The 15,000-nt window shown below is 36.8% G+C and overlaps 1 protein-coding gene across 4 annotated transcripts in view; it reads left to right on the forward strand.

Moving 5' to 3' along the window:
- The window catches only part of stk39 (serine threonine kinase 39), a 127,355-nt gene that overhangs the window by 106,522 nt on the left and 5,833 nt on the right, over positions 1–15,000 (forward strand). For 3 of the 4 annotated variants that reach the window (XR_015499977.1, XR_015499976.1, XR_015499978.1), the window contains one exon: positions 1–559. This exon is cut by the window's left edge. Coding sequence is in view for 1 of the 4 variants with exons in the window: in XM_087268526.1 (XP_087124652.1) it covers positions 2,634–2,702; positions 7,233–7,297 (134 nt within the window). In the remaining 3 variants the exon portion in view is untranslated. Of the gene's footprint in view, positions 560–2,633; positions 2,703–7,232; positions 7,298–15,000 lie in introns of those variants that run through there. The other variant, XM_087268526.1, reaches the window with a different exon arrangement.

Genomic DNA, 15,000 nt, shown 5'->3' on the forward strand with positions numbered 1-15,000 from the left:
TTAGGCAAACACAGCAGCACGGTGATGTGTCTGATTGTGAACGAACTTCTGATAAAAGACAACGTCCACCATTCTTCAATTCTCGTACTGCTCTCCCGACAAAAATGCATGCAGTACACACACAGCTTTGCTGGATGATCGGCCCTGACAAGATCACAGGGAAAAAACATGCAATAAACCCCGTGGATCATGGAAACAAACACATACGAGCCTTCATGAACGGCTACTGCGTGCCATGGGTCCGTGTCTCACAGCTTGCTTGAAACTGGCAGGTCTGCCTTCGGAATGCACGTGCTCTCATGAATAATTAAGCAGCCGGCTCCTCTCATAGGATAAGAAAACTCAGATATGAATAATAATGAGAAACCAACGCGTCATCATTGCACTTGCAGTTCTGCGCTACGTCGCCGATTTTGATTCCGCCCCAAAAATCTTTTTAAACCCGGAAGCTGAAATTAGCTGACAAAAGCTCAAAATTATCCAGTTTTCCCCACAATTAAAGCTAACAGGTGCTAACATTGTCTTAACTGTTGCTCAACACACACACATCTGTTAATATAAAAAAAAAAAAAGTTCTCCAGGGTGTCCTGAACCTTTAAAGGGAATGAGAGATGAGAGTCTAATTGGTTTAATGCCAGTTATACTTAAATCACACCCATAACTGAGTAAGAGAATAAAGTGGATTCGGACACACTAACGCGCACACAACTAACGCTCTGCGCTGGACTATAGACCTTCTTTGTTCTGATCTATTGAGCAGTCTATTATAGTTCCTCAAAATAGCAAAGTGCCAGTATTGCACCTCAACGCCTCCTTTTTTAGACCAGAATGCCTATGGGCACACATATGAGTGCAAATGCATTTGCTATTTAAACAGCATGGTGCAAAACGCCTAAACGACTCTTGCGCCGAGCTGAAACTAGCAAGCAAACAACTATTGCGCCGTGCCTTGCGCCGCATTGCGACGGGTGTATAATAGGGCCGATAATGCTTTTGTGTCATGAGCTTTAGACTTTGTTGCTAGACCATTTAAAATTTATAATTTCTGGCCTGTCAGATGGAATATTATTATAATTAATATATATTATATTAATTAATATAATATATATTAATATATATTATAATATTGCAAATTTGAGAGTCCCTGTCACTTTACTGGGGCATTAGAATCCACACAGACTGCAGGTTGAGCGCCCTCTGCTGGCCTTACTAGTAACACTTCTGGCAGCATCCTATATGATGTACTGAACTGATGATGTGCAGCCCTGCTTAGCCTTAGTGGGCGACCATGTGAGAGTATATAAAATAAAAACTACTAAATTTGTCTATAATCCCTAATAATAACTCCTGTACATCAGTCCCACAACATTCTGTCAGTCGATGACTCTGGAACACCCTGTCAGAAAAGTCTAGTGGCTGAGAATGGGCTTTTTACAGTGTCTGCTATAATGTTAATGTTGTTTTTGGTGTGTTTACATAGATGAATATGGCCATGGTGTAAATGCACAGTACAGTTATAAGTTTACTGCCATATTATATCGTTATGTTAACATGAAATATGCCTTCAGTGATTTCCTGAAGATAAATACCAAAAAAGAACACGACAACTGGAATAACTACAGCAGTCGCTATCATCTGATCTCTTATTTGAAGCAAGAGTTCAAAATGACAAAGTATGATGAGTGCAGGGGTTGTAGTGCTGTCCCATTTCTTAGAAAGCCCTTCTCCTTCATTGAATTGGGATTGATATTGTTTAAAATGCTGACTCATGGTCGCGCGAAAATATCCTCAAATTGTTTCTTTATAAAAAAGATTGCACATACAATTAATGTCACATGGTTATCAAATTTTTTATCTATATTCTTACTTATACGGTTGTTTGTCACATGCACTCAAATATTTCCCAAATGATGTTTAACAGAGCAAGGCATTTTTCACTGTATTTCCTATAATATTTTTTCTTGAAGAGAAAGTCCTTTTTGTTTTATTTCAGCTAGAATGAAACCAGCTTTTAATTTTTTAAAACCCCATGTTATGGTCAATATTATTAGCCCCTTTAATATTATTATTTTTTAATTGTCAAGAACAAAACATCATTATACAATGACTTTTTAATTACCCTAACTTGCCAAATTAACCTAGTTAAGACTTTAAATGTCACTTTAAGCTGAATACTAGTATCTTTGAGTAAAATTTGAGTAAAATAGTCTGTTCTGTCATCATGGCAAAGATAAAGGAAATCATTTATTAGAAATGAGTTATTAAAACTATTTTGTTTAGAAATGTGTTAAAAATCTTCTTTCTGTTGAACAGAAAATGGGGAAAAAATAAACAGGGGGCTAATAATTGTGACTTCAACTGTGTATATATACATATATATATATATATATAAATGGCCCTTAACATGAACAATCAGTGAACAATGGTTTTCTTATTAGCAAATCTTAGCAATCACAGGGCTCAGCAGTAGATCTGACTCTTCAAGCGTGTCTGATGTTTGTTTGTAAATGTTTATGTGTGTGGGTTTTTCAGAACATGTTTTTAACTTTGTTCTCTGGCTGTGAGATCACGCTCTGTGTGTTTGTGTGTGTTTGTGTGTGTGTGTGTGTGTGTGTGTGTGTGTCTGTCAACAGACACTGCTGATGGAGTTTCTCAGGAGCTCTTCTCTGCTGGTCTGGTCAATGGTCATGATGTTGTAGTGGGTAAGTTTTACTCTTTAAATAATACATTCATATTTACATTATTTCCCAGAAACCAAGCTACACCTGACCGTAGGTCACACAGGGTCAGAGCTGCATTGCTGTGAAAAAAAAAAAAAAAAAAACATATATATATATATATATATATATATATATATATATATATATATATATATATATATATATATATATATATACACACACACATTGTGTTGGTGTCAAAGGTGCATTGGTACATACAGTTGAATTCCGAATTATTAGCCCCCTGTATATTTTCTTCCTCAATGTCTGTTTAACGGGAAGAAGATTTTAAACACATTTCTAAACATAATTGTTTGCTCGGAAGACAATTGGGGGGGAAAATAGCAAATAATATTGACCTTAAAAAAAACAGAAAAAATGTCTTGCTCTGTTAAGCATGGGAAATATTTAAAAAAAGAAAAAGAAATACATGGGAATAACTTTGACTTTAACTGTATATAATATCTTTTTTATTAAGTTTGAATAAGTAAAACTTTGATATTCATTCCATGATATACACAGGCTACTAAAAGTTCATATTAAAGGTGCAGGATAGTTTGATACCCAGTAGTTGAACTAGGTATTGCACACCTGGTTTAAAACACACGCAAGAGCAGGTTGCCAGATTGACCACACTAGCAGGAGCGAACCTGACTATCGAGCCTAAACGCTGATTAGAGTCGTGATATAAAAAAGAAGGGTTAATCAGGGGTCGCCACAGTGGGATGAACCGCCAACTAGGCATGGGCCGGTATAAGATTCTGACAGTAAGATAACCTTGGATAAAAATATCACGGTTTCACGATATTGTGATTACTGCTCTAAAAAATAATATTTAAATTTTCTGGGTAAAAAACAAAACCTTTGTTCCCCTTTGAAAGCAATATATTTTATTTCTTCAAAGATTTATAACATGAACAGTAAACATCTCAGGTTAAATTATAAAAATAATAATTAAATAAAGATAATTAAATAAAGATTAAATTACTTTTGCTGTTTTCATTTGTTTGAAGAACACAGATTTCTTTACAATTTTAAATGGCATCTTTGGATATTTTTTTTCTACAGGTTATACTGTTGTCCAAAAAAACAACAACAAAAAAATGTAAATAAAAAAATCTTACACATACCTTAGAAAAATTTACCGGTTTTACATTTACATTTAGTCATTTAGCAGACGATTTTATCCAAGGCAACTTACTTTTACTTACCGCGGTAAACCTTGAAAACGGTTATCGTCCCATACCTACCGCTAACTATTTCAGCACGTGTTTTTAGCATATGTGATCCTTTCTAGCTGCAAACCATTACTGGGAAACACCCATACACTCTTAATTCACACTCATACACTACAGGCAATTTAGTTTATTCATCTCACCTATAGTGCATGTGTTGGGACTGTGGGGGAAACCAGAGCACCCAGAGGAAACCCACGCCAACAAAGAGAGAACATGCAAACACCACATAGAAATGCCAACTGTCCTAGCCGGGACTCGAACCAGCAAACTTCTTGCTGTGAGGCGACAGTGCCAAGCACTGAGCCACCGTGCCACCTGCAACATTAGTTATTTAAACACCTTAGTCTCTAAATCCTACATCTGTTTGTATGCGTTTAGCAGGCAGTTTTATTTCAAGCATCTTAAATTGACATTTGATCAATTCATTTGTTCCATGCAAATCAAACCCACGACCTTGCTGCTTTTATTAAACATCCAAATCTTTTTAGCTAGTTCAGTATTTTTATTCTTTAAAACAATTCATCATGTTTGCATTTTATATTAACTTCAATCTTTTATGAATATATGAATCATTACTATTATCATTACTACATTTATGCATTTGGCAGACACTTTTATCCAAAGTGACTGTGGGGATTTAAATATTTAACCATTTTCAGTCCTTACTGTACATACTACATTTTTATTTTTTTCCAAAACATCTTACATTGCATTTAAGGTTGACCTCTAATTTTTTGAGAGCTTTGCTTTAATGTTTTAGGTACAAGATGCTTTAAATTATTCAAGTATTTCCATTTATGCATTTGCCAAACATTGGTTATATGAAGCAACTTTAATTCTACATTTATGCATTTGGCAGTCATTTTCATCCAAAGGCAATTGGGCTTAATTTTATAAAACCCTCTTAAGAGTACTTCCTAAAATCAATGTATTGACAGTTGATTATCATATGTTGTTTTTTTTATCCAATGAGTTTGCATTAAGTCATCTTTTTAATTCAGCACACGTGCAACACATGAGTTACTTTTATCAGATAAATACGCTGCTATATTCTTACTTATTTACAGTTTTTGTCTTATTTATAGTCCAAATATTGAATAATTCCTTAATCAAGAAGCATTTTCTAGACAATAAGAACATATTGTTTCATCTTCTGAAATAATAAATCAAATCTAAGAGGGTTTCTTCGTTATAAAAGCTTAATAATCTGGCACAGGGGTAAGTAAAATAATCTTGGTTTGAGATCATATTATTTTACTTACCCCATTGGCAGATTATTTTGCTTCAGAGATGAAACAAGACCAAAAAATATACACTACTTGACAAAAGTCTTGTCATTATTCTCAGTTAAGAGCAACAAATAATAACTTGACTTCTAGTTGATCATTGGGAAAAGTGGCAGAAGGTAGATTTCTCTGATGAATCATCTGTTATCCTTTCAGCAGTGAAATTTAAACCACACTGAATTAAACTAAACTGAACTTCAACTCTGAAATCTGGAACATTCTAGAACTATGTTAAGCTGCACAAATACTGCAGAAGATCTATTGGAACCTACATGAACCCAAGACAGACCCAAATGATTTCTCAAGGAAATTAGTCAAGTTTGGTGAAGGAAAAATCATAGTATGGGGTAACATTTAGTATGAGGGCGTGTGAGAGATCTGCAGAGTGGATGGCAACATCAACAGCCTGAGGTATCAAGACATTTGAGCTGCCCATTACATTACAAACCACAGGAGAGGGTGAATTCTACAGCAGGATAGCCCTTCTCATACTTCAGCCTCCACATCAAAGTTCCTGAAAGCAAAGAAGGCCAAGTTGGTCAAGGTCAGGATTGGCCAACCCAGTCACCAAACATGAACATTATTGAGCATCTCTGGGGTAAGATGGAGGAGGCATTGAAGATGAATCCAAAGGATCATGATGAACTCTGGGAGTCCTGCAAGAATGCTTTCTTTGCCATTCCAGATGACTTTATTACTAAGTAATTTGAGTCATTGCAGAGATGGATGGATGCAGTCCTCAAAGATCATGGGAGTCATACACAATATTCATTCTGTTTCCACTGCAGCATGACTTCATATTCTATACTGGACATTATTTTTGTTAAGTGACAAGACTTTTGTCTAAGCAAAGTCAGACCTTACTGACCTAATTAAAGAATTAAAAATCTAGACATGTATGTATGTACATGAATAAATATATATATTCCAATGACTGTGATTTCACCAAGTAGGACCTAGATTTTAATCCTTGAAACAACATTCCATTCAGCCAATCAGAAGCAAGGGTTATGTTTAAAGCTTATGTAAGAAAGACGCTGGTCCGAGTCCTTGCTTGGCAAGTTGAATTTTATTCGTAGAGTTTGCATGTTGTCCCTGTGTTGAAGTGGGTTTCCTATGGGTGCTCTGGTTTCCCCTAGTTCAAAGACATGCACTATAGGTGAACTGAATAAGCTAAATTGGCTGTTTTGTTTGTTTGTTTGTGTGTGTGTGCGTGCGTGCGTGTGCTTGCGTGTGTAAGTGCGAGAGTGTATGGGTGTTTCCAAGTACTGGGTTGTGGCTGTAATAGTTGGTGGTTCATTCTGCTGTGGGAATCCTGAAAAATAAGGAAACAAAAATTATGTTCCAGAATCAACATAGATGTAAATGCAGGATCACATCATACTTGACAAATTCACACCCACCCCAATGAGTCATAATTTCAATATAGTAAATGACAATGTTAAGTTAGTAAGTCATAATTTAAACCTTTTAAATCATAGTTATGATTAAGGGTTGTCATAATTTAGATTTTTAGACTTGCTTTTTTGTCTTTCTTTATATAAAGCGGAAATGTGCTTTCATAATAATCCTCTGGTTATCCGGTGAATTATTAACATCCCTCATTTGAATATTTAAATAACCTCTGAGCAGCTCAAGATGTTTCTGCTCTTTAAATGGATCAGAAAGCGGTCTGATCTGCGAGGAGAAAATTGCCAAAGGAAACAATCTCAGGGGTCATTAGTCCACTAAACATGCAGAGCAGGATGCTTCGATATAAGTGTAAAAAGAAGAAGAAGAAGATCTGTCCATGCATCAGTAATGATTTCACTAATGCATATACTTCAAATCCACACTTACGCAGAGTTTGGCTCGCGGCCCTCAGAGTAATTTAGGTTGGAAAGAGCAGCTTCGAGCCAAATCCAGGAGCGTGATGAACATGGAGAGCTGGTTTGTTTTACTCCAGTGCACAGTGCTAATGTCACGTTCTTCTTCTACATGTGTTTCAGTGGCTGCTAACCTTCAGAAGATTGTAGAAGACCCAGTTACCTACAAAGTGTTGACCTTTAAGCTGGTGAGTTTATTCAGATGCTGAGTGTCATTGAGAGGTTTTTGAAGGGTCACGAAACACCAAAACACACTTTTTTTGAGCTGTTGACAGTCATGTATTTGCCCGACAGTGCTAAAATACTATTAGGACACATATATTACACAAAAAAAGTGAAAATTGGTTGTTTTTGCTTTATTTCGAGCAAATTCGTTCTTCCGGTTTGAGACTAATTTTTGAAGCAGCGTCACGCCGATTAGGTATTTGCATGTATTCCAGCGTGTAGACTGGATGTCTGTACCTTGGAGTACTTTGTGATGTCTCTGTGTGTGCTGCATTTATTCATGAGGAAGACTTGGTTCAAACCAATCAGTGCCTTCAATTGTGCATGCATGCAACTTCATTAATATGCATGATAGCTTCGAAGACTGTTTTTACCTGTACAGTGTTCAGACGGCAGAGAGACGCCACGTTGTGTTGCCAAAACAAGTGGGAGAAGAAAATTTGTTTGGAGATATGAGTCGTCAGTGTTGTTTTTATTATTTGCTGCAAGTAAGGTTTTAGTTTTCATTTTCCCGCTATGAGAGGGCAGCTGGACTCTTGTGTGGATTGCAGTGGACGCGACGCTTGACAAAAATACATGTCTGAGGAACATTTTTACCCGAGAGCTTTTCACATCTGGAAATGGTGAAATCTGGATTTGCAGCTCTCCTTTTAAAAAAAGATGCAGTTCTCGTTGGTGTTGATAGTCCTATCTCTACAGATTTGGTAAGTAAGCGATCAGTGTCTTTGTTTGTTTATTCAGAGGCAAAGTTAGTTTGTATCGTCAGCAGTACTCTTTCAGTGTTTAAGTGTTTGACCTTAGTCAAATGATTTCTAAGTTACTAAAATTTACAGTACGTTAATATCACTACAATATTATGTGACTAAAAGATCCACTGTAAATGCTGCTCTTCGAGTGTAAACATGTAAACCGCAATTAAAACTATTACCGCCATATAGGACTTTCGCCTCATTTTTTGACTGGAATAACACACACTGCTTTCTGGCGCTACGTTATCTACCGAGTGCATTTATGTTACAAAGAAATGCGGAGGGTTTTTTTTCTCTCATTTGCCATGCGTTATCAAACATTGCATTAAAAATACACGCTTAAAGCAGTTCCTCGAATCAAATATCTTATCATGAGGGGCATAAATTAAATTCCTGAATGAAAGAGCCAAACTGCAGTTAAAGTCCACCATTTAATAATTTGTCAAATAATTTGATTACTGATGTCCATGTAAACACAGTCACTGTCTTTCTGCCCTACGTCTGTGTGTTGTTTTGTCTCTGTGAAAATCAGTGCGTGCCCAAACAGAAACTCCTATTTTTATGCAGATTTTTATGCACCTTTTCTCTTTCCCTCCTCCGACACTCCCCCCTAAACAGAGCTGGACACACCCACCTTTAGAGGTGTGAACCTATATTGGTCTCACGGTTCGGTTCGGTTACCATTATCATGCCATCGATTCGGTTCAATTCGATATCTCGTGCATCATGGTGCATTGACGATGCTTTCCATATACAGTGTTATATTTTACGGGGGAGGCTATAACATGCTGTCTGTATAAACACACAGACACACAGCACCACACTGTCTCTCATTCAAACACATTCACAAACACAGACAGCATCAAACAAACAAAAACACGCACGCATGCACACACACACACACACACACACACACACTTAAGCCCTTGCAACAGGGAGAGCTCGCGCTGAGCGGAGCAGAAAAACGAAAAAAAAAAAACGAAAAAAATAAGCACTTTTCCGACGGTCCCTTACTGAGAGTTACTCTCACCGCGAGCTCTGCCGGCTAAAGTAAACGCAGACTGCGAGGGCTTAAACGGAGCGTATGGTCGTAATGTCGAGCGGAAAAAAAAGAAAGACAGCTGTGAAACATAACCAGCTTTGTCTTTTTGTAGGAAACACACTTTAGATATTTTTAGGGTAAGAGGTTTTTGAGTTATTGCCGTCTGTAACTGAATGTGTGTCAGGAATATCGAAAACAAAACCAACTGAAGCACGCTTATTTCTGGCGCCCCACTGGATATACAGCACCCTTAGCATTTGCCTATGGTGCCTATGCCACAGGCCGGCCCTGAGTTGGCTGAGTGTTGTAAATACCGGCGCTCACCTCCCTTGCGACAGAGAACATCGGAGATAAATGACGTCAGTACATAATAACATCGCGGTGCACAGAAGAAACAATTAATTTTGACATCCCTACCCCCCTTCCTGACTTTTACCAAACCAGAGGTGTGAAAACACCCTGCTGAAGCAGGAAATATTGTGTACTGAAGACGATAGTGAAATGTAAACTACACTGTAAAAATATCTGTAAATTAGCTGTTTTTTGTATTTTGTGGTTCATGTTTTTATTTTTCCACTTTTATTTCTGCTTTTGAATTGCATTATGGGACCTTGATATTTCTTACAACATACTTTTAACCTTGAAATGCTAAAAAAGAGATTTTTATTTAACACTTTTAATAGTTTAAAATAACATATTATCTGGGTTGGTGTTGTGTATTATGCTTCAAAAGCCTTGTTATAAACTGCCTTGTAATAAACATGTTTATTCAGCAATAATACTCCAGTACCGATAGCAGAACCGTTAACACCAGAGTACAGAGTTTTGGTACCCATCACTAATTATAAGTAGACTGTTAGGTTGGGGTCAGTGTAAGCTGACATGTACTTGCAAAGTTAAAAAAAAATAGCATAATACGCGGTTATTACAGGTAATCCATAATAGACACAGTAAAGAAAACTCGCACCTCAGGCACGCTCGTGTCTGGAACCACAAGTATCACTGTAACAGCCGAGAGGAGAGGAAAAGTTACCTCACAAACAGTCCAATGGGTCAAATGTCTAAAGTGTGTGCGAGAGAGAGAGGCAGGGATGCATTTTTATAGCATTTCTCCCTCGTAGTGAAATAGCGGCTCTTGTGCCGTGCCTTCTTCAGTGTCAACGAAAGACTTTCCAGTAAACTCACAAGCACTTGAATTGTGCATAATTATCTACCTTTAAAGTAGTCGGAGTGTTTCATTTACTCGCCCTTGCCTCCTTTGTCATAGTATACTACTGCGACATGGCACATAGGAGATAAATGACGTCAGTACATAATAACCGGTTATGATATATTATTGAACCGATCCGATATCGATATCTGCATTGCAGTGCACCGAAGAAACAATTAATTTGGACACCCCTTATATATATATATATATATATATATATATATATATATATATATATATATATATATATATATATATATATATATATAAGGGGTGTCAAAATTAATTGTTTCTTCGGTGCACTGCAATGCAGATATATATATGCATATATATATATATTAGGGGTGTCACGATTTCGATTTTTAATCGAAATTGATCGAAATTTATGCTCAACTTCGATTATCGAATCAAAAAATAGAATCGTCGATGCTGCCACGCCCCCATGTCACATTAGCTTGGCTTTCCAAGCGGGAAAAAAACAGGCTTGTTGAAGTGCTTGTTAAACTGCAGACGCAGGAGACCCGTCGACAGAGCTTAAATCCTCTCCTCTTTCAATGAAGTCGCCGGTGTGGAAGTACTTTATTTCCACACAAGTGAGTTATGTTGACAACGTTCGTGTTGTCGACAAAAAAACACAGTTTGCAAGCTCTGCTATGTACGTATTACGGTTGGGATGATAGACGATGGGCGCATCGCGATCCTCCGCTTCGCACTAGTTGCAAATCAGCTCGCGAAAAATACACACTCAGGCCCTGTTTACACTAATATGTCTTTGTTTTTAAATGGCATTTTAGAACGACAACGATCCACATCCACACTGGCGTGTAGCATTTCTGAGCAGCCCTCCTTCCTCACTACCGCTGAAAACGCACATCACGTGACCACACAAACTCATTCACACACAGACACAGACGCACACACATTTCATGCGCTCGAGACAGCGGGTCAAGGCAGTCAGCGGGTCAGTAGACTGCTTCCATCTTTTACTTTCACACAAGTACTTAGTCATTTTAGCGAACACCTCAGATACTGTTGGCTGGTTTCTGTTGGTTGTGCACCTTTTTTACCGACGCCATTATAACGACACAGATCACTGCCTATTCACGAGTCCCGCAGAAAAAAGTGATCGACAGGTTGTAATTATGTGTGTAACTTACATTTATTCATTTACTGTATGATTTGTTTATGGGTAAAACAAAGACCATGCAAGTCAGGTAGTTTAAAGGTAGGCTACTAATAATTAATTCGTAATTAATTAATTAATTATTCATAATCGAAAATCGAATCGAATCGTGACTTTAGAATCGAAAATGTAATCGAATCGAGGATTTGGAGGATTGTGACACCCTTAATATATATATATATATATAATTATTCATTATTATTATTTTTTTCTTTTTTATACAAACTTTTAAAAAATCCTAAATATGACCAAGTATAAATATACATTTGACTCATTTTGCTAGCAGTTGCTTCTAGTATGTTCAGTCTTTCAATATTAAAAGAAATCTGAGAATATCCTAGACTTTCTGAGAAAACACACAGCAGCTTGTTTTAGCTGTTTATTATAAATTCATTGTGTATTTAAATATGCAGCGTGTGTTTCCCTCAGGTCCCACACAACCATCCATTTATTATGTGCCGAAATCATGTCTTTGACAACGTAATGAATTTTCATTACACAATTCCTTATTGATTACTCTGAACACACAACAAATCTGAGAGAATATTAGCAGAGTGTTTAATGATGCCTTCTAATGCGGTAAAAAAGAGGAGATTCTGGCAGAAACATGAAATGCTGAATTAAAATGTCAACAAGCGTTGGCATTAAATGCATACAGATGAATACAAGAAAGAATCCTGCAGGAGTATCTGCTCATATTTCAGAGACAGATCGAGCTGATAGACGCCGATTCAATACTCTTTTAAGTGGATCCTCTTATGTTGGATTGAGACGGTGCCATTTTACGGTGATTTCATGACTTCTCTGCTGAGATCCAATCTGAACGTGCATATTTCATCTAGTCTTAGCTCCTCCATGTTGGTATTAAACTTATAGTTCATCCTAAGAGAGAAATTCTGTCAATATTTACTGGCCTTTATGTCAGTGCAGTCCCACATGTCTCTATTATTATTTTTTTTGCACATAAAACAATCAAAAATCCCTATTGGTACTTGTTTAAAGTACTTATTTAAAATGAGTTAAAACAACACAAACAAGTTTTTGGGGACAACTCAATTGTTTTTTGTTGAATCTACTTAAATTTGTAAAAAGGATTAAGTTAACTGAATGAATTTGTGTTGAGGCAACTTTCAGGAATTCAGTGGAACCCAGCATTTTTAAAGTGAAGGAATGTATTGTACAGACAAAATTCCGATTGAAATGTAAGGGTGGTGATAAAAATCTTCATTTCATTCCAATCTTCGTCCCTTTATTTATCTGGGGTCGCCACAGCGGAATGAACCGCCAACTTATCCAGCACATGTTTTACGCAGCGGATGCCCTGCGCCAATTCGTCACCGGTGATAGAAATATGTATAAACAAATTTTAAAGAAAAGTTAATAACAAATACAAATAAAAGTATAATGTTTCATAAAATGTTTTAAAATAAACTGAAACAAATAATTAAATCATCTATACATCCACCCACCCATCCATCCATCCTTCCATCCATCCTTCCATCCATCTATCTATCCATCCATCTATATATTGTTCTATCTACAGTATGTCTATCTAGCCATCAACCATACATTCATCCATCATTCTATGCATTGTTCTATCTATTGTTCTATCTACAGTATCTATCCATCTATCCATTCTTCCCTCATCTATCTGTCTGCCTGCCTGCCTGCCTGCCTGCCTGTCTGTCTGCCTGCCTGTCTGTCTGTCTAAAAATTGGAAATTAGATGATAATACATTTTACAAATTATATACTATTATAATACTATAATATTATTATAAACATAAATATTATAAGGTCATTTTAAACCAAATGTACTCCTTAAAACTAATGCATACTATTACATTTCTATATCATACACTTCATAATGTTCAAATAAAATTAAAATGATTACTTATATAAGCATACAAATTAAAATATTAGCAAGCTGTTGACTACTTGTAATTTTAAAATTTTAAACCATACTTGCATTTTCCCCCCAGCCTAATCTCTTTGGAAATCTGTGCCTACATTTTTGCAAAACATAAAATTAGTTGCTCCGGGTACCTTTCATTGCACGTTTCAGATGAAAAATCCATTAGCAGGCCCTATCTACATTTTCGCAAACAGAAATGCGTTACTTAGGCTATGTTTTGTTGTAGGTTTCAAATTTTGAATATATCCTGGAGAAGGCACGGCTTGTCGTACAAATCACCTGACCAATGAAGCCCTGATGTAAAGGCAACCCAATAGTGTTTTCAAAAGCAAACAAAACCGAGAAGCACACTGCGACCACATAGATTAACTTTTATGTTACATTGATGTTATCACTTTTGTAGAAGGTAGCTTTACCAGACCTCACAACACGTATAAGGTGAGCTACTGAGCAAACTGACCACACCAGAAAAGTCAATTTGGAGTTAGATGGGTGTGGCAAACATATTCAATTACAAATTATAGACAAAGTTAAATTGTTTTAATAATAATAATAATAATAATACCTTTTATTTTTAGGTGCCTTTCAAAGCACTCAAGGACACCTTACAGCAGATTACCAGTACATCATAAAAATACAAGCAGTAAAAATGACAATCAGCATAAAATTAAACCAGCAAATCATTAAAAGCTATCCTAAACAAAAACGTCTTTATCTAAGATTTAAAATTGGAAATAGAGTCCATCTGGCGAATGTGCAAAGGTAGGGAATTTCATAACTTTGGTGCTGTACAACTAAAAGCCCTGCCTCCAAATGACTTCATCTTAAAGTGTGGGACAGATAACAGTTCAGCAGAAGATGATCTCAGTGAGCGTGAAGGAGTGTACAATTGAAGAAGATCAGAAAGATAGTTAGGGGCCAGGTTATGAAGAGCTTTGTATGTTAAGAGGAGGATTTTGTATTGTATACGATAATGAACAGGAAGCCAGTGCAGGTGAAAGAGAATTGGAGTTATGTGATCAGAAGTACCCGAGCAGGTAACTATCCTAGCCGCTGAATTCTGAATCAACTGTAGTCTATGAAGTTGTTTATCAGGAATACCAGAGAGAAGCGAGTTACTGTGCTATTGTGCTATTTATTTAGTGTTGTCCATGTATCTACAGTGAGCCTGTTTTATTTTTGCTTTACAGTATTTATTATAAAGCCATGCTCCTGGACAGACTTTAGTTTTCCCCTCTAAAGCTTTGAATTTGAACTGAATGCTCCTGCAAACCAGATTCTTTAGTGAGCTGATTATGTCTAGAAATAAAGCCTCATGTACAGAAAGAGCCTGACGGTGAGTAAATAATGTCCGGTTGTTTGTGGTCCTGAGAGGAGTGTTTAAGAGCAGCTCCCAGTGGACGGCGGTGTGTGTTTGTGTAATCCTGCTGTAGATGAATCTGCTGTAAACAACATCTGCGCTCCAGCAGGAGACTCTACAGCATCTGTCTGCTCTGACCATTCACTTCACCCGCTGACCTGCTGAAAAACTCCCACAATGCATCTCCTCTGGAAATCCCATTAGTTTT

This window comes from Danio rerio, chromosome 9, assembly GCF_052040795.2.
Source record: "Danio rerio strain M-AB ecotype USA chromosome 9, GRCz13ab, whole genome shotgun sequence".
Classification (NCBI taxonomy): domain Eukaryota; kingdom Metazoa; phylum Chordata; class Actinopteri; order Cypriniformes; family Danionidae; genus Danio; species Danio rerio.